At 47.1% G+C, this 19,543-nt stretch overlaps 1 protein-coding gene across 1 annotated transcript; it reads right to left on the reverse strand.

Annotated features, from left to right (window-relative positions):
- Positions 1–2,893: 2,893 nt before the first annotated feature.
- Positions 2,894–14,001, reverse strand: gnat2 (guanine nucleotide binding protein (G protein), alpha transducing activity polypeptide 2). The gene is made up of 8 exons (XM_049002998.1): positions 13,896–14,001; positions 7,079–7,121; positions 5,716–5,857; positions 5,007–5,164; positions 4,100–4,228; positions 3,821–3,950; positions 3,525–3,678; positions 2,894–3,091 (listed from the first exon to the last, which is right to left on the reverse strand). The coding sequence occupies exons 1-8, from the start codon at positions 13,999–14,001 to the stop codon at positions 2,901–2,903; spliced, it is 1,053 nt and encodes a 350-aa protein (XP_048858955.1). The 3' UTR covers positions 2,894–2,900.
- Positions 14,002–19,543: the final 5,542 nt, after the last annotated feature.

Consider the following 19,543-nt stretch of genomic DNA (forward strand, 5'->3'; position numbering starts at 1 on the left):
CCTTTGCGCTGAATCTCGTGTATGAAACATCCAGTTTGATTTGCTTCAAAGCAATAGATAAGTAACACATGCTTCAGGAAATTTGGGATTTCAGCACCAGGCTCTGATCCGATCGCCCCACGGGCTTTACTGTTTTATTGCTTTTGAAGGCTGGACTCTGGTTTGAGATAAAAGGCACAGCCAGAGAGACTGAGGTAACAGGCCAGTTTGGTGGCCCTTGGAAGCATGTGCTGCTTCCAGTTCCTTTCAGGGCCCAATTTAACAGCCATTGAAGTGAAACCTCCTTTTTACCTGGAGATGGAGATGCAGTGATGGGGGCAGTAAGGCACTTTTCATAAAAGCAGCATTTGTCCAAACAGCAGCAAGTGGAACCTCACGTTTTAGTTCCAACGGTGAAAAGGCAGATCATTCTTACAAGAGCATTTCTTCTGTTTCGTATTTGGCTTTTAACAGTCAGTTAAAGGCTGCAGATCCAAGTTCTGGCACAGTGAACCGTAGCGGTGCCTTCCGGAGAGCCGCGTGACGGCAACGTGAACCGTAGCGGTGCCTTCCGGAGAGCCGCGTGACGGCAACGTGAACCGTAGCGGTGCCTTCCGGAGAGCCGCGTGACGGCAACGTGAACCGTAGCGGTGCCTTCCGGAGAGCCGCGTGACGGCAACGTGAACCGTAGCGGAGCCTTCCGGAGAGCCGCGTGACGGCAACGTGAACCGTAGCGGAGCCTTCCGGAGAGCCACTTCACCTGAATGGCCCTGTTGAATTGTTTATTACTCTGCAAGACAGTACAAAGTTTCATGCAGCAAGCTTGTGTGTGCGTTCTCTCGGGCCCCCTGTGTGTGCGCGCGTTCTCTCGGGCCCCCTGTGTGTGCGCGTTCTCTCGGGCTCCCTGTGTGTGTGCGTTCTCTCGGGCCCCCTGTGTGTGTGCGCGTTCTCTCGGGCCCCCTGTGTGTGCGCGTTCTCTCGGGCCCCCTGTGTGTGCGCGCGTTCTCTCGGGCCCCCTGTGTGTGTGCGCGTTCTCTCGGGTCCCCTGTGTGTGCGCGTTCTCTCGGGTCCCCTGTGTGTGCGCGTTCTCTCGGGCCCCCTGTGTGTGTGCGTTCTCTCGGGCCCCCTGTGTGTGCGCGTTCTCTCGGGCCCCCTGTGTGTGTGCGCGTTCTCTCGGGCCCCCTGTGTGTGTGCGCGCATTCTCTCGGGCCCCCTGTGTGTGTGCGCGTTCTCTCGGGCCCCCCGCATGCACGTTCTCTCGGACTCCCTGTGGACTCCCAGGGTGGTGTGCATTATCGACCACAGTATTCATTCCCAACAAGTCCAGAGGAGTCCGCAAAAGATGTTGCATTTGTAGAGCCGTAAGACCATGAAACGCTATATAACAGTGTTGGGCAAGCAGTCGATCGACATCGACAGGTCCATCTCTCAGAGAGTCCTAGTCGATTGCGGCAATCAGACCTTCACGCCAGCAATCTATCAAGAAGCCTTTCACCGTAAATGGCTTTGCCCTTTTTGTGTATTATGCATTTTCGATAAAATTATCTGAAATTCTTATCTTTTATAAGTCTGGAGGAGGCCACGGATGAAGTTGCGTTTTTCAGTATATGTAGTGCTGTCAGAGAGGTTGGACACCACTGCTATATAGAGTCTTTATAATTAGGACTGTATAAGACATTATAAATCACAAAGTAAGGAAGTTCAAGTAAGGAAGGCTGTGTTTCTGCGGTTAGCATGCATATATATATGTATGTACATTATGGAAGGGTGATGACCTGGGACATGCAATACAGTTAATGCATCTTTATTTTATGCCACTAAGATACAATTCAGGACAAGAAGGATTTCCTTACATTTAAGTATATTTTCTTAGTAATATAGAGAATATACCTATTTTATTTACAAAATACATCCTACATACAGTGTTTTCTCCTGGGGAATGTCAAACGTTGAAATTGAATGTAGGTTTATTTCAACTATTTGCATTAAATTTGTTAGCAGTCTCAGAGAAAGGCTGAACATTACTGGGGCAAAAGAAAGGCAGAGTTATTCAAAACCTTCTTTAGTACTGCTATGTTGTTGTCCAGTATGGTTTTCCCCAAGAAGAGGGCTGAGGATGCTTGTTGCATCTCTAAACCAAGATTTTACCTGCTCTGTCAGTAGGCCACTAACAGCCAACATGGATGACTTACTGCTCAGAGTTAAGAGGCTAAGTTTGTTGGTCAAGTGAGTCTCTTGAGAATTTTGATACTGTCCTCATAGATGAATGCTCTTGTCCATTCATTATATGCTACATTTTCCCCTGGAAGGTGCATGACTGCATTTCTTATTATGTTTGATGGAAGAAGACTGCTGTTCAAAGGTGGAGTCTCTGGGGAGGAAGTGACATCATCATCAGGGGTGGCATCTCTGGGGAGGATGTGACATCATCATCAGGGGTGGAGTCTCTGGGGAGGAAGTGACATCATCAGGGGTGGCATCTCTGGGGAGGAAGTGACATCATCATCAGGGGTGGTCATCTGCCCCAGTGTTACACCAGAGCTCTGAAGTAAAGCCAGTCTGATGAGGATAGAAAGAGGACCCAGGGACGTCTACAGGAAACACAAGTTTCACATGTCAGCCCGGAGTGATACCGAGCACTAATTGCAACCAAAATCAACTCTAAGCTCAGTTGGATAGTGAACTGTAGCTTAAATGTGAATAAAAGCTTTAAACAATGAATTTACACTTTCTCACTCTTTCATTAATGTAAAATCCACAGTATTTGCCACTGCTCAGAGATGTTAGTGACTGTTAGACTTAATGTTAACAACGTGTAATAAAATTTTAATGTGTAATGTTTTTTCCATATATAATATTCTACTTTATGGCACAAACAAGTCTTTTTTTCTTCAAATGCAGGTCTACCTTCTTGTTCTCACTCAGAACAGGCCACAGTCTTTAAGATTTTCTTTGATGATGATGTCTGTGACGGCATTGAACACAATCTGGACGTTCTCTGTATCTGTAGCGCAGGTCATGTGGCCATAGATCTCCTTAATTCCCTTCTTCATGTTCAGGTCCTGGAACTGAAGCTTAATGTAGTTGCTGGCATCATCGTACGTGTTGGGACCTGTTAGGACGTGTTAGGAAGGTGTTGATAAAAAGTGCTGCGTGAGGTCAGAAAATTCATTACATCTGTTACTTAAATTTACTTCACTTTCCTGAATCCACTACCATGTTTGTCATATAAACCACTGGCTAAGATTTTGGTGCCTAACCCATTTCTTAAAGAGCCCTAAAAGTTGGCTTTATGCTTGTGGTCATGTGACCACGATAATATCTGTAACTCTAGACCAGGGGTGGCCAATCTTATCCACAAAGAGCCCGTGAGTATGCTGGTTTTTGGGATAACCTTTAGGTCAGCTGTTCGAACCCAGTTGTGAGGACTTTTCAGCCAATCAGTCCTCTAATTACTAATCTAGTTAGGGAGTTGCAGCAAATAACCCACCCCTGATCTACCATGTCTGATGTGCCTCTCAGCAGGCTTCCCAATGGATGCCTACCGTTATAATCAGGGAAGCAGATGCTGAGGTGGACCTTCTTGATCTTGTCTTGAAAGAGATCCTTCTTGTTAAGGAACAGCACGATGGAAGTGGTAGCGAAAAACCTGTGGTTGCAGATGCTGTTGAAGAGGTGGAGGCTCTCGTGCATGCGGTTCTGTGGAGAATGGTATGGTACTAAGGCGATTAGAATACGGAATTCAGCTTAGAAATGTGGGTATTTGAGTGAGATGGCTTTTACCCAGAGTTCACTGCATTTTTACACAGCAGTTCAGATCTAGAAAAATCCAAGTACCTACCACTTCATCATCTTCCACCAGGACCATGTCGTAAGCACTGAGGGCCGCACAGAAGATAATACAAGTCACTCCCTCGAAGCAGTGGATCCATTTCTTACGCTCTGACCGCTGGCCTCCCACATCAAACATCCTGTCAGAAAGAGGACACAGGGAGGACTAACCATGGTTCTACTGCTACCAGAATGGCTTTTATTATCTCATGGTACATTCCAGAAGTCACCATTCTTAGAGGAGTTGCACTACAGCAGAACTGCACGAGCAGTGTTCCTAGCCTCCAACCTGAAGTACAGCTCCTTGCAAGAGAACTGCTCCTCGATGATGCCGGTGGTCTTCACTCGAGATCGTAGGACATCCTGCTCACTGGGCACATAGTCGGGCTGTGTAATCCGGTCCAGGTCATTCAGGTAGCTGTGAAAAATGTGTTGATTTCAATGCCAGTGCAAATTCATGATCGTTATTACTGTGAATTTGATTTTATCAACACAAATACAGCATAACAGTCCAAAACAATTTATACACTACATAGCCAAAAGTATGTCGACTTCAGCTTGTTCAACATCTCATTCTGGAATTACAAAGGTATTAATATGGAGCTGGACTGCTATGTGTGGCTACAATAGTGTGTGGCTACAATAGTCTCCACTCAGCTTGGGAAGGTTTCTATTACATATTGAAGCACCAACAATGGGATTTGTTGCCATTCAAGCTGGGTATTGATGCTGGCTGATCAGGTCCCCTTCTATGAGTTTGTGTGGCCTACTCTCAGATTTTTCACTTCACTTGTGTTTGAACAGGGCAGAAGTTTGAGAAGCTGACTTGTTGGAAAGATGGCATCCTATGACAGTGCCAAGTTGAATGTCACTAACCCAGGATGGGGCACCAACCCATCACAGGCACACTCACAGCAGTGGGGAATTTGGTAAATGGAACACCCAGAGGAGACCCCCAGAACAATGCAGGGAGAACATGCAAACTCCACACACATGGAGCCAGGGCAGAGGCTTGGACGCGGGTCCTGAAGGTGTGAAGCGACAGTGCTGACCACTGCACCAACATGCCATCCCTGAAAAAAAGGCTTGGACTGGACCTGAACTATCCACCTCTGCTTAAAGCTTATACTGATGTCTTGTGTGCAGTTGAGTTGCCATTTCCATGTGTCCCTGGGAGTCTCCTCCAACATACTCACTAGGAAGCAGAATCATTTAGCTGGTACTCAGCGGCTCTCTCGAAAGCGGCCTGCACCCCGTTGTCCTTCCAGAGCCGCTTTATAACGTCAGAAAGTTCTGTAGGCATGGTGCCCTCTTCAATCGAGTCTGACAGGTTCTGTAGCTTCTGACCATCCTCCTGCAGATGAAGCGGGGACATGGGAGTAATGTGCAGGGCAGAGCATGGGCATGGGAGTAATGTGCAGGGCAGAGCATGGGTATGGGACATGGGAGTAATGTGCAGGGCAGAGCATGGGCATGGGACATGGGAGTAATGTGCAGGGCAGAGCATGGGTATGGGACATGAGAGTAATGTGCAGGGCAGAGCATGGGACATGGGACTGGGGAGTAATGTGCAGGACAGAGCATGGGTATGGGAAAGGGGAGTAATGTGCAGGGCAGAGCATGGGCATGGGACAGGGGAGTAATGTGCAGGGCAGAGCATGGGCATGGGACAGGGGAGTAATGTGCAGGGCAGAGCATGGGCATGGGACAGGGGAGTAATGTGCAGGACAGAGCATGGGTATGGGAAAGGGTGAGTATTTCCACATCAGTTCAAAGCCTCAAGCCCGTCTGACATTACCTGTGCCACAGCACACACACTCCGTACTCCACTATAACTGTCCACAAACCAAAGCAAGCAGTCACCCCTTAAGCAATGCTTGTTGTTATACATCAGTGTGCACCAACCGCTGCGGCTGGAGTCCCGTAGTCGATGCCCAGCTGGTACATGCCCTGGATGATGGCCATGGCAGACTGCAGTATGTTGCCGAAGATGATGGACTTGAACTCCATTTGTTCTTCTTTTGTGTATCCACCCTGATGGAGAATTCTGCAGTGGCAACCGCACAGTGACAGGTGGTCACATGGCTGTGATGTAGGATGAGGCCACAGAAATCAATCACCTTCTTAATTTTGTTTTTCCAGCCACTAGACTTTCTTTCAATCAAAGTTTACTTTAATACGATGCTTCATATCAGCGGAATCAATGGAATCTTTGAACTAATTGAGAAAAAAACACTTTTACCTTTTAAAATGTCTTTCAAACCTTTTAATCATCTTTCTACTGTTTCTTTCTTCCAGTGTTTGTTGGTCATGTTAGCAGACTGATAGCTTAGCACTGGCTGGGCCTTGTGATGCTCCCACCTACTGGCAACATGTTTAACTGCATTTTTTCTCCACACACTAACTTGCAGTAAAAACTAACGCCTGTGCAGCTGGTCCTGGTTCATCTGCTAAGTTAATGTTAATATATAACCAGGATAAGCAGGTTTTTGACAGATATTGCTGTAATTATTATTTTTTTTATCTGTATTGAATTTACGTTAATGTTAAACGTTCAGGTGTTCTGACCATTTCAGTACAGAAAATAATATAAAATATCAATAACTGAGTGATTAAAAGTGGAGAGAGAAGATAATTACATGGAGCACTGAGGTCATCACTGGTGGTGTATCAGATAAACTCGCGGCAGAGCTAACAGGACGCGGCTTTGCTGCCCCTGACTTAGACAATTAGTAACTATAGACCTTTATAAGGCATCACCCCTATTTCCATTAAATTACACTTTAACCTCATTTCATCATTTACATTAATGTTTCCTGTGTCAGTAGGCAGGATTCATAATTGATAGAAATAGGTCTGAGATCCATATCCAATCGTAGCTGTTTTGCAAAGGTCTATTGGCTGATGAGCACAATTAACGCAAGATACAACCGATGTGTAACAGTAACTTATCTTTGTTGGCCATTATTTTCTTGTTAGCCCTCTTGCTACTTTGATTAATATGTGTTATTAGCCCACTTGCTACTTTGATTAATATGTGTTATTAGCCCACTTGCTACTTTGTGTTTAATTGTGTTATTAGCCCACTTGCTACTTTATGTTTAATTGTGTTATTAGCCCAAATGCTACTTTGTGTTTAATTGTGTTATTAGCCCACTTGCTACTTTGTGTATTATTGTGGTAATAGATACTTTATGTATAACTGTATTATTAGCCGCATTGCTACTGAAGTCTCTTCTCGCTGGTGTGGGCGAGGACTCACACTTACTTCATCTGCTTTACAATGGTGCTCTTTCCAGATTCACCAGCCCCTGCAAAGCAACACATGCTTTTCAGCTTCGATTCACTGAAGGCTTTTTCTGCAACACTAACTCAACACGATGCTGACCCTCAACTTTCATCCACAAATAGTTTTTTGGGGGGATGAAAGGATTTTCAGCATTGCAGGCGTAATCTCTGTATCTCACAGGACGTACAGAATACTACCCTCAACAGTTAGTATGCAGATCAGATGCAGAATGGTTATCATGGTAACTAGTAACTACATGAATGCAAGTAAAACAATCTTTCGTCTTGATGCCTGTATTATGCTGAAGCGAAAGTGAGAGCCGAATGATGCTATGCACCATGTCTCACAATTAGGGCCCTTCGAATGCATCACTACCATGCGACAATTAGACACATGAGGTCCTGGATCGGGAGCTGTGGCTAAAAACTGGACCCGCTAACTAGATTAACGCAAAGTGTCCCAGTTAGATTTGAAAGATAGAAGCTTTATTTAAGGGAACAGCAATAGAGCCTCTGAGAAGATTGCTAATTAAATGAGCTGCATCCGGAACCTGTCAATAGACAGCATAGCCCTCCAGCTTACAAGCAGCACACAAGCTCACGGAATCTTTCACCTTTTTAACAAGGTAATGCATCAGTGTCTGAAGCCCAGGTCAGCCAGCCAGCCCCTACTCAGACTGAGGATCTCATTAGTCATGATGCAGCTTCTCCTTCCGGGCCAGTTCACCATGACAGCACATCACTGCTACATCCACACACACAGAGAAGGACCCCCGTGTTGCAGTACAGTGGGTCCTAATCACCTACCTCACTGTTTACCTCAAGTTAAGACACTTTTTCCTTTAATAAAAATCAAAATTTTATATATTTGTCAAGTATATATTTGTTTGCAAGGATAACGCAAAGTCTCACTCACTTAAAATACAATAAATAAATGGAGTCCTTAATATTTTTAATTCTTAATATCATAAGATTGACTTGTTCGTTCAATAATCTATGCTGGTGGTCCAGCAAGAAGAACATGCGTATAATTTTCAGCCAGGAACTGACTGCATCAATAGATCAATATTTCATAAATTATTTGATCTTAGTAAATATTGTGAGATTTTTTTTTCTTTTAAGACTAAAGTAGCAGCATTTTAGTGCAGCAGATGACCAGGGATCCTGATCTCTGCTGAATTGCTTTAATTAAATCACTTTCCCCACACATTCATTTATTGACTGGGGGCCTAGAACACGTAACGTCTCCTTTAGCAACTAGTCACAACCATCTAACCGAGTAAATGTAATCAATATCTCCTTCTTAGGAAATAATACAATCATGCTAAACGAGGAGATTTAATCGATATCTCAGGCTAATCAAGGCCCGTCACACAGAGCCCATAACTGCTCATGGACCTGCAGGTTCCTGCTCACGATGCCCCATGATGGTGCTCCTGTGAGAACGTCGCTTCAGCGGAGCTGCTTCAGTAACACATCAAGCATAAAATGTAGCATCACCCGACCCAAGTCGTTCTGAGTGTCCATTCTGCGGTGGTTTATTACCTCACATCTAGTCCACCTCATTGGACGGAATTCGGGTGAAATGGTCGAAAGACCAGAGGGTAATTGCCACTGAACTCTCATAGGCATCAAGGATATTGGACACTTGTAAGACATATTCTAATACGCCATGCTCTTTCCGTTCCAGCTAATTGCTGAGCGTCTGTGTTCCCCCAAAGCAGAAATTCATCGGCAAGGTGATTCATCATTCAGTGGCATTATTTTTCCTTAGTAGGCAGTTCCATTACCCAGGGGCGCCGCTAGCAATTTTGGGCCCTATGACAAAATATGAGGTTGGGCCCCCCTACCACACCCATTCAGATCTCTGGGGGCCCTGCCATTACCCACAGTGGTCCTGCATACTGTTACCTCACACCTTTGCAAGCAAGAAGTTTTAATTAAGGGATTTAACCTGGGTAATTATGCACACCTGATATAGGGTGTTGATGTCATTAGACCACACCCCTTCTCATTACAGAGATGCACATCACCTAATATGCTTAATTGGTAGTAGGCTTTCGAGCCTATACAGCTTGGAGTAAGACAACATGCATAAAGAGGATGATGTGGACAAAATACTCATTTGCCTAATAATTCTGCACTCCCTGTATTTGTTAATGATGGATGGATGGATGGATGGATGGATGGATGAAAGGACACCATTCTTGTTAGTATCATCTAATGCCTGGATTTCAGTCTCAGCTCGGAGTTCATAGCATCATTTATGACTTTATTGCACTCCTTGCCCCTCTTTTCCTTAACAATAGTTCCTTAACAATAAATATTAGACAACATTAGACTGTTTCCTGTAGTTCCTCCACCGCCGGGCTTCTCCTCAACACGTGAAGCCTTCTGACCTGGTCACTCCGTCCCTCGGCTTGCGTTTAGGTCCTGCTGTATGTTGCTTTTATTTCCTTTCGCATTTCAAAGTGGTTAGTCACGCTGCCGTCCCCATCCCCCCATTCAGCAGCGGGCCATCTGAACCCTAAATGCCCCCCCCCCCTGCCCGCCCCCCAGACAATCATGTCCTGAGGACACTTGCTGGACTGCAGCGGTGGGAGGAGGGAGCATGGGATCACTGGATGAGAAGGAGTAATCCAGGTTATCCGAGACGAGGGAAAGACAATTATCATGAGTAAGACCAACAGGCAACAGTGGGTAACATGATGACAGGGAAAGACCTTTTCTCATCATCTCTCTTCTTGTCCACAACCATTCCTTCACACTTTTCTACCCCACCATACCACGCCTGCAAGACTGTAATATCCTGCTTTGCAATCATTTGGAGGCCTCTCTTACTTAATATAGAATTAATTTGTTTAAGTAAAGAAGCCAATCTTATGTGGTGACCACTGAGGCTCCTTTACTCGTCTAATATGTTAAGAAGCAGAAAGTCATAAATAATCGTTAATCTTCACTGGAGACTTTGATCAGAAGAATAGCTGAGATGTCAGTAGACTTTGGTCTAAAACACCCCGAGATTTATGGAAGGAGAAGCCTCATCGAAACCCGACTGACAGCTGATACTGTCATAAATCATAAACTGCACTCAGAATGTGGCAGTGAAAGTGAAGAGATCACACGTTCATTTTTAGATGAAAAATCTGTTTCACAGGAGAGAATACAGGCAAGAAATGACTGGCTATTGTCTTTTTCTTTTGTAGGTCAACAGGTATTTGTGAGATGAAAGTCCCTTAGTTACAAGCCTAATCAGCCAGATTACAGAGTTGTTAGTTGCCATCTGCTTGGTCGGAAACCTCCGTCAGGTTTAACCTTTAACCATGTTCCTCCACCCCTTATATCATGTCATCATCGTCCGCCAGGAGCCCTATGTGTCAGTCTGACATCAGTGTCCATGGGCCGCTGTGCCTATTGCTGTACAGTGCTGTGCAGTGGGGAAGAGTCCAGGTAGTGCAGCCACCAGAACCAGAAAGCAAGCAGGATGGAGTCACAGGAGTCAGGCCTGTTTTCTGTATCCCACTGACGTATAAATATTCAGCCTGAATGAAGTGGCTCTGGATATATAAATGGGTAAAGTAAAGCAAAATGTCAGCTGTGTAAATCACTCCCACCAAAGGACCAAATAAGTGCAATTAAAACATTCTCAGCTACTGCCTTTTTGCGTCACATTGATCCTTTAGGAAAAGTACACTGTAATATAAGTAATGTTTGGGTTCTTAGTGCAATGAAAGGGTAAAGATTATCACAAGCAGAAATGCTTTCTTACCTACATCCATCTTCCCTAACCTCTATCTGATGCAGCAGGGTTCCCCAATTCCAGTCCAACACAGCTAGCAGATTTCCCTGCTCAAACTCACCTACTAAAGCTGGTAATTAGCTGGTGAGATGAATATGGTGTATTTGAGCAGGAAAGACGGACCCTCCAGGACTGGAATTGGAGAACCCTGCGATACTGGGTCCCAGTGAGTGCGGAGACTTCCCCAGAGACCACAGGTTTAGGATGCCCGTCCATTGCAGGGCACGCACTCACACATTATGGGGAATTTAAAGATACCCATTAACTCAAATAACACACACACACACACCTAGAGGAACCCAAAAACCCAAACCCGGAGGAGTGAGGTCACACTGCTCTCCTCTGATCCACTCCTTTCTCCTTTCTGATACACTACTGCAGTACTTTCTTCTATGCCTGATATTCAACTGACCTTAACAAATAAGCCATCAAAGGCAATGATCCAACACATTTACTTCACTTTTACAAAAATGCTTCTATTTTGCACTGCATAGTTAAGGATTGCAGCCATGTTTTCCTCTTTATTGCTATTGCTGATACATTTGAAATATATTTGAAATATATAATAAAGGGAACCATTGTACTGAAGTTGAATGTATGTAATTTACTTGCATTTCAAATAAATTCTGCCAAGTTGAAAGGCTCCGCCAAGGCACCACAGACGCCAGCTCCTGCTAATTTAGTCATAGACCTTCCATAGATCTTCTGCAAAAACACATCAGACGGTTTAAATGGGTCAAGTCCATCTTTTATCTACATTTCTTTGTTTCTTTTTCACACTGTGCAGTGATGTTCTTAGGAGCAGCTTAGTCACCTCTTTTTCTTTTAGAGCTGAGTTAGCACCTCCTGGGCATTCAGCAGCACAACCCTCAGTTAGCACCTCCTGGGCATTCAGCAGTACAGCCCTCAGTTAGCACCTCCTGGGCATTTAGCAGCACGGCCCTCAGTTAGCACCTCCTGAGCATTTAGCAGCACAGCCCTCAGTTACGCCTCCTGGGCATTTAGCAGTACAGCCCTCAGTTACCGCCTCCTGGGCATTCAGCAGCACAATCCTCAGTTACCACCTCCTGGGCATTCAGCAGCACGGCCCTCAGTTAGCACCTCCTGGGCATTCAGCAGCACGGCCCTCAGTTAGCACCTCCTGGGCATTCAGCAGCACGGCCCTCAGTGAGCACCTCCTGGGCATTCAGCAGCACAACCCTCAGTTAGCACCTCCTGGGCATTCAGCAGCACGGCCCTCAGTTAGCACCTCCTGGGCATTTAGCAGCACGGCCCTCAGTTAGCACCTCCTGGGCATTTAGCAGCACGGCCCTCAGTTAGCACCTCCTGGGCATTTAGCAGCACGGCCCTCAGTTAGCGCCTCCTGGGCATTTATCAGCACGGCCCTCAATTACGCCTCCTGGGCATTTAGCAGCACAGCCCTCAATTAGCGCCTCCTGGGCATTTAGCAGCACAGCCATCAGTTAGCACCTCCTGGGCATTTAGCAGCACGGCCCTCAGTTACCGCCTCCTGGACATTTAGCAACATGGCCCTCAGTTAGCGCCTCCTGGGCATTTAGCAGCATGGTCCTCAGTTAGTGCCTCCTGGGCATTTAGCAACATGGCCCTCAGTTAGCACCTCCTGGGCATTTAGCAGCACGGCCCTCAGTTAGCACCTCCTGGGCATTTAGCAGCACAGCCCTCAGTTATCACCTCCTGGGCATTTAGCAGCACAGCCCTCAGTTAGCACCTCCTGGGCATTTAGCAGCACAGCCCTCAGTTACCGCCTCCTGGACATTTAGCAACATGGCCCTCAGTTAGCACCTCCTGGGCATTTAGCAGCACAGCCCTCAGTTAGCACCTCCTGGGCATTTAGCAGCACAGCCCTCAGTTACCGCCTCCTGGACATTTAGCAACATGGCCCTCAGTTAGCACCTCCTGGGCATTTAGCAGCACAGCCCTCAGTTAGCACCTCCTGGGCATTTAGCAGCACAGCACTCGGTTAGCGCCTCCTGGGCATTTAGCAGCATGGTCCTCAGTTAGCGCATCCTGGGCATTTAGCAGCATGGTCCTCAGTTAGCGCCTCCTGGGCATTTAGCAACATGGCCCTCAGTTAGCACCTCCTGGGCATTTAGCAGCACAGCCCTCAGTTAGCACCTCCTGGGCATTTAGCAGCACAGCCCTCAGTTATCACCTCCTGGGCATTTAGCAGCACAACCCTCAGTTAGCACCTCCTGGGCATTTAGCAGCACAGCCCTCAGTTACCGCCTCCTGGACATTTAGCAACATGGCCCTCAGTTAGCACCTCCTGGGCATTTAGCAGCACAGCCCTCAGTTTGCACCTCCTGGGCATTTAGCAGCACAGCCCTCAGTTACCGCCTCCTGGACATTTAGCAACATGGCCCTCAGTTAGCACCTCCTGGGCATTTAGCAGCACAGCCCTCAGTTAGCACCTCCTGGGCATTTAGCAGCACAGCCCTCAGTTAGTGCCTCCTGGGCATTTAGCAGCACAGCCCTCAGTTAGCACCTCCTGGGCATTTAGCAGTACAGCCCTCAGTTAGCGCCTCCTGGGCATTTAGCAACACAGCCCTCAGTTAGCACCTCCTGGGCATTTAGCAGCACAGCCCTCAGTTAGTGCCTCCTGGGCATTTAGCAGTACAGCCCTCAGTTAGCACCTCCTGGGCATTTAGCAACACAGCCCTCAGTTAGCACCTCCTGGGCATTTAGCAGCATAGCCCTCAGTTAGTGCCTCCTGGGCATTTAGCAGCACAGCCCTCAGTTAGCGCCTCCTGGGCATTTAGCAACACAGCCCTCAGTTAGCGCCTCCTGGGCATTTAGCAGTACAGCCCTCAGTTAGCGCCTCCTGGGCATTTAGCAACACAGTCCTCAGTTAGCGCCTCCTGGGCATTTAGCAGTACAGCCCTCAGTTAGCGCCTCCTGGGCATTCAGCAGCACAGCCCTCAGTTAGTGTCTCCTGGGCATTCAGCAGCACAGCCCGCATCCCCCTACGCATCCTTACCCAGTAGCAGCAGTTTCACTGTCCTGGACTCCTTGGCGGCATCCTCCTGCAGCTGTTTTTCCAGCTCCTTGGATTTCTTGTCCTCTGCACTTGCCCCGCTGCCCATTTCAACCTCTTCCTCTTTTCCTTCCAAATCAATGGCCTCTAAGTATGAGATCCTGCTGGAGTTTTGTTTGTTCCCCTTCCTGTGTAAATGAGAGTGTCAGGATTTTACAGCATATGTGGCTGCACCACTTCTGGGGAGTAAAATGCTGTAGCCGGAGGACGAGGGGGGTGACAGTGACCAGAGGGTTAGGTAGCCGATGCTAGCAGAGCCTGGCTGGTGGGCAGGTGACACTCAGGCCAGTGATCTCCACGGGAAGGAAGCCAGACAGATCCTACAGTGCAGCCAGTGCCTGCAGCTCTCTCCCCACCACAGCTCCTCTCTCCCCTTAATTCTCTTCTACTAAACTGCGTTTCTTAGATTTGGATTGTGGAGGCTTTTTCGCTCCCTGATCTTCCGGTATGAATGAGCTGATCCAATTACACTCTAAGGGCAAAGGTGGGACAGAGGGAGCCAGTTTGCCAACCCAGCTAACGCCGGAGTTCTCGGCATGCTGGAATATGTTCTCATATGGTTGTTATTTCAAATGAAGCATTCCTCAAATATATTGCTACTGTCTCCAAAAAAAATTCTAATTGGGAGCAGAATTTTCCATAACAAACACTTGACATTTATGTCTAAGACCACAGCCTGGGCACATTATTTTTGAGGAATTTACTCACTGACTACATGATTAAATGCATGCAGAAGCAGCTGAAAAACTGTGTCAGTGTGTTTCAGTGAGACAGAAGCTGATGGCCGGAATGAACAGAAACATGAATGGGGATTAAGCGTCTCACCCCTCTGAGCGTGAGCCGGACAAACGGTTGGAAATGGCTGGCTGGATGGTTTGGGGGCCCTAAATAAGTAAATAAGAGCCGCATTATCATATGGTAAGACGGCGCATTCCTACACAAAGTCTACAAGTTCAAGAAAAAGCCATTTTTAAAAATGCTAAAATAAATAATAAAACGATTCATGATTTTAGTTTTCTAAATTAATTTCATTCAGGGCAGCATGGTGGTGCAGTGGTTAGCACTGTTGCCTCACACCTCTGGGACCCGGGTTCGAGTCTCCGCCTGGATCAGATGTGTGTGGAGTTTGCATGTTCTCCCCTTGTCGTCGTGGGGTTTCCTCCGGTTTCCCCCCACAGTACAAAAACATGCTGAGGCTAATTGGACTTGCTAAATTGTCCTTAGGTGTGCATGTGAGAGTGAATGGTGCGTGAGTGTGCCCTGCGATGGGCTGGCCCCCCATCCTGGGTTGTTCCCTGCCTCGTGCCCATTGCTTCCGGGATAGGCTCCGGACCCCCCGCAACCCAGTAGGATAAGCGGCTTGGAAAATGGATGGATGGATGGAATTTCACTCAGTTCTATTGCACTGTGCCTGTATGCTTCCCCAACAGCCTGAGGGGGCAGTATGTAGCCCAGTGGCTGAGGGCTCTGTGGCCCTGATGGAAGTCTGTCTGTGTGAATCCTATGACCGCTATGTTAATCACATCAGTGCTGAAAATGCAGAAGTGCATATATATATTTATAGATTTCTGAATGTCTCTTTTTAATAAACTGCACACGTATCTGTTGATCCTGGATGAATGGTGCGATTCCCCCCCCCCGCCCCCCCCACACACATACACACCTCACTGTTTTGTGGATGGCATTTAAAACATGCTCTTTTTCAGCTTATCGCAATCCTTGGTAGACTAAACTACCCAAGGTTGGGTCTCTCTTGTCTTTGGACGTATTAACTTTGTACATTTGGCCTCCAGCTCTATCTGCATGTTTTGTTCCCAGCAGAAAAATGTCGTTTTGTTTTTTTTGGTTTCAGACCCGCTTATGAAATTTGACTGGACACTTTTACCAAATGGCTGCATAAAAACCACATTACAAAGGTGCCATATACATAATTTACGAAAATTTGCCTATTGGGAATGTGAAACTGCATTCCGCATAAATTATGAATTACCCTAAAATTTTACTCTATACTCCGACCATCCATCCATCCATCCTTTTTCCAAACCGCTTATCCTATTGGGTCGCGGGGGGTCCGGAGCCTATCCCGGAAGCAATGGGCACGAGGTAGGAAACAACCCAGGATGGGGGGCCAGCCCATCGCAGGGCACACTCACACACCATGCACTCACACATGCACACCTATGGGCAATTTAGTGACTCCAATTAGCCTCAGCACGTTTTTTGGACTGTGGGGGGAAACCGGAGTACCCGGAGGAAACCCCACGACGACATGGGGAGAACATACAAACTCCACACACATGTGACCCAGGCGGAGACTTGAACCCGGGTCCCAGAGGTGTGAGGCAACAGTGCTAACCGTTACTCCGACCAGTAAACACATTATATAACGGCATTATAGGGCGGCGCAGAGCAACAAAATGGCTGTTAGTGACAACAGCTGGTTAGATTTGCTTTCTGTGTGAAACATTTGTGACCGAAGTCTAAGGTTCTGGAGAAATAGAACCCAGTCGTGAGAATGTTGGTCCAGGACTGTTACAGAACCCTTTAGAACCCCAAATATGTACAGGAATTCTGAACAAAGAGTTTACTTGATGCAGCCGTGTCACATGCTTGTACGGGTACGTTTGTGTAACCTGTCATATACTGGCGGGTGGGGGCTGGGGGTGGGAGCGGCTCAGTGATCAGTGTGGCCGTCTTGAATAGGTTCACCTGTCTGTCTACATGCCCCCCCCAGTCTCAGCCTGAATGTTGCCCTTAAAATATTGCTGTTAATCCCAAACCCAATTTGCAGCAGCAGAAGAAGCACATAAGTAAGTCCCCGTTTCTTTAAGAGGGCAGATGGTCTAATTGCCAATGGCAGGTTGGAGGGATTCAGATCTCTAAACGCTTCCAGGAGGAACATAGCAAGCTAATCAAGGCATCTCCCTGCTCCCCAGCCCCAATCCCATTATGCTCTCTGTAGCCGACCCCCTGCCTCTCCCACTGCATCATGGGAAAGGCCCAGTACTGTTGATCTGATGACAAGATTACAAGATGGTCACAGATCAACCTCAGTAGGCCTCAGATTATGCTGCCAGATGGTAACGTCTCGCTGACAGGCACTAGGTACAATGTTGCAGGAGAAGCTTTACAGATTTGCTGAGTTCATTCACTTGAATTTCGAAACTTTTGTGTCCTTATAAATGATCAAGGCACTACAGCCGGCTTCTTCAGATCATAATTTAGCATGAAAGGCATCCAAATGCCAGGCCCAGGAGCCAGGAGAGTGACCAGGTACCTGTAGCTACTGCTGCGGGAGGCACCGACCCTCAGTCACTTCACTTTACTGGTCAGCCTTAAAACCAAAAGCCTGCCTTACAAAAATAATGCTTTAAGTTTGTCATTTTTCTAAAGCTGAATATGGTGGCTATGGACTGCCATGCCAGGTACAACATCAGCATGTATGGATAAGCAGGACGGGTGGACAGGTGCACCTGCGGGGGTACAGTCAACTGTATCAGGAGATCACATGTGGTATTGCGATTGCCATCCCATAAAAAAAATGAGGTCGGGGTGTAAGGACATGCAGCTACTTTTTTACAAGCACTTATTCGCCCAGGAAGGGAGTGTGAATGTGCAGGTGTGAAATTGCAGGTGTGAATGTGCCGGTATGAATGTGCCGGTGTGAATGCACAGGTATGTGAATGTGCAGGTGTGAATGCGCAGGTATGTGAATGTGCAGGTGTGAATGTGTAGGTATATGAATGTGTAGGTTTGAATGTGCAGGTGTGAATGTGTAGGTGTGTGAATGTGCAGATGTGAATATGCAGGTGTGAATGTGCAGATGTGAATGTGCAGATGTGAATATGCAGGTGTGAGGCCCAGGTAAGGTGAATGTGCAGGTGTGAGGCCCAGGTGAGGTGAATGTGCAGGTGTGAGGCCCAGGTGAGGTGAATGTGCAGGTGTGAGGCCCAGGTGAGGTGAATGTGCAGGTGTGAGGCCCAGGTGAGGTGAATGTGCAGGTGTGAGGCCCAGGTGAGGTGAATGTGCAGGTGTGAGGCCCAGGTGAGGTGAATATGCAGGTGTGAGGCCCAGGTGAAGTGACATGCCTATTTACTATCTAGCACAAGAGAGGTCCTGCTCTCCCTGTCTGCCCTGAACATGCACCCAGGTGCCTGAGTCTGCAACCCGATGCGTTTTTTCTGTCTGAGTGTTTGTGCTTTTCTCCTTTGTGCCAACACCAGTGCAGCTGTCCTTTGTTCCAGTTCTTCCCATCTGCACTCCTACAACTACATACAATTCCTGTTCCTTCTTTCAGGGTCGCGGGGGGGTCAGGAGCCGGTCCTGGAGGCTACGGGCGCAAGGCAGGGAACAACCCAGGATGGGGGGCCAACCCATGGCAGGGCGCAAGGCAGGGAACAACCCAGGATGGGGGGCCAACCCATGGCAGGGCACGCTGACACACCATTCACTCACACAGGCACTCCTACTGGCAATTTAGTAACTCCAATCAGCCTCAGCATGTTTTCGGACTGTGGGGGGAAACCGGAGTACCCGGAGGAACCCCACAATGACACGGGGAGAACATGCAAACTCCGCACACATGTGACCCAGGCCGCGCCACCACTAACTGGATATTTACATGAATCCATTTGATTAAATATTGCCCCATCCTAGGTCATTGTCTCTGCCCTGTGCTGGTTCTTTCCATGACTGACTTCGTACCCCCTCTGACCCTGTATACATCAAGAGGTTTTGAAGATGAATGAAAGAATGAGTGTCATATTTGTTAATATTTGTATAATATCAGCTGTGAGGGCAATTTGATTTTTTGCCACAAGAGGGAGACCATTCACATTTCTCGTGGGTGTTAGCACAGGGAGTTGTGGGAGTTGTGGGAGTTGCACATTTCTCTCAAATTGTGTTTGTTTTTATGCTGATTTTTGCGGGGTTTTTTTCCAGTTTGTGCAAATTACTTCTTGTAGCACATTTAGACATTTTTCAGTTAAGTTACAATGTCTATTTTAGAATATATACTCTATTAATCCCCATGGGGAAATTCTCTTTTCACCTACCCCATCTTGCTGTCCATGAGACAAACAGAGGGAGCAAGCTTGATTGTCACAGTGGAGGGTCAGCCAGCATGTTGGGCCCCAGGAGCTGTGGGTTAAGGGCCTTTCTCGGGGCCCCACAGACATGGGACTGTTCTGCTTGAACCTCCAACCTTCTGATCACTGGCACTCAGGCTCTGGGTGCTTGTAATAAGGTATGGGGCATAATTTATTCTTAGGCTAAAGGTGTTCTCCTATGGCTGCTGGGCCACAGTGACCTCATACTCCCATTTGTCCCCATGTGGAAGAGAGTGTGAAAGTGAAATAGTGAAGAGAAATAAAGGGAGGGGGACTGGAAATTAAGACCATCATCTGCGGGGGGGGGTGACCTGTTACTGCCTCAGTCATTCTGGGGGGAATGAATAGAGTCCCACACACGTCCTACACACCACACATTATAGTAAGATTTTGCATAGTTAAATTTCACCTAAATTAGTCTTTTTATCAAACAAATCTGACATTTGTTTTTGTTTGTTTGGGTATCTGTCACACATCGAGAGG

Source organism: Brienomyrus brachyistius, unplaced genomic scaffold, assembly GCF_023856365.1.
Source record: "Brienomyrus brachyistius isolate T26 unplaced genomic scaffold, BBRACH_0.4 scaffold74, whole genome shotgun sequence".
Lineage (NCBI taxonomy): Eukaryota > Metazoa > Chordata > Actinopteri > Osteoglossiformes > Mormyridae > Brienomyrus > Brienomyrus brachyistius.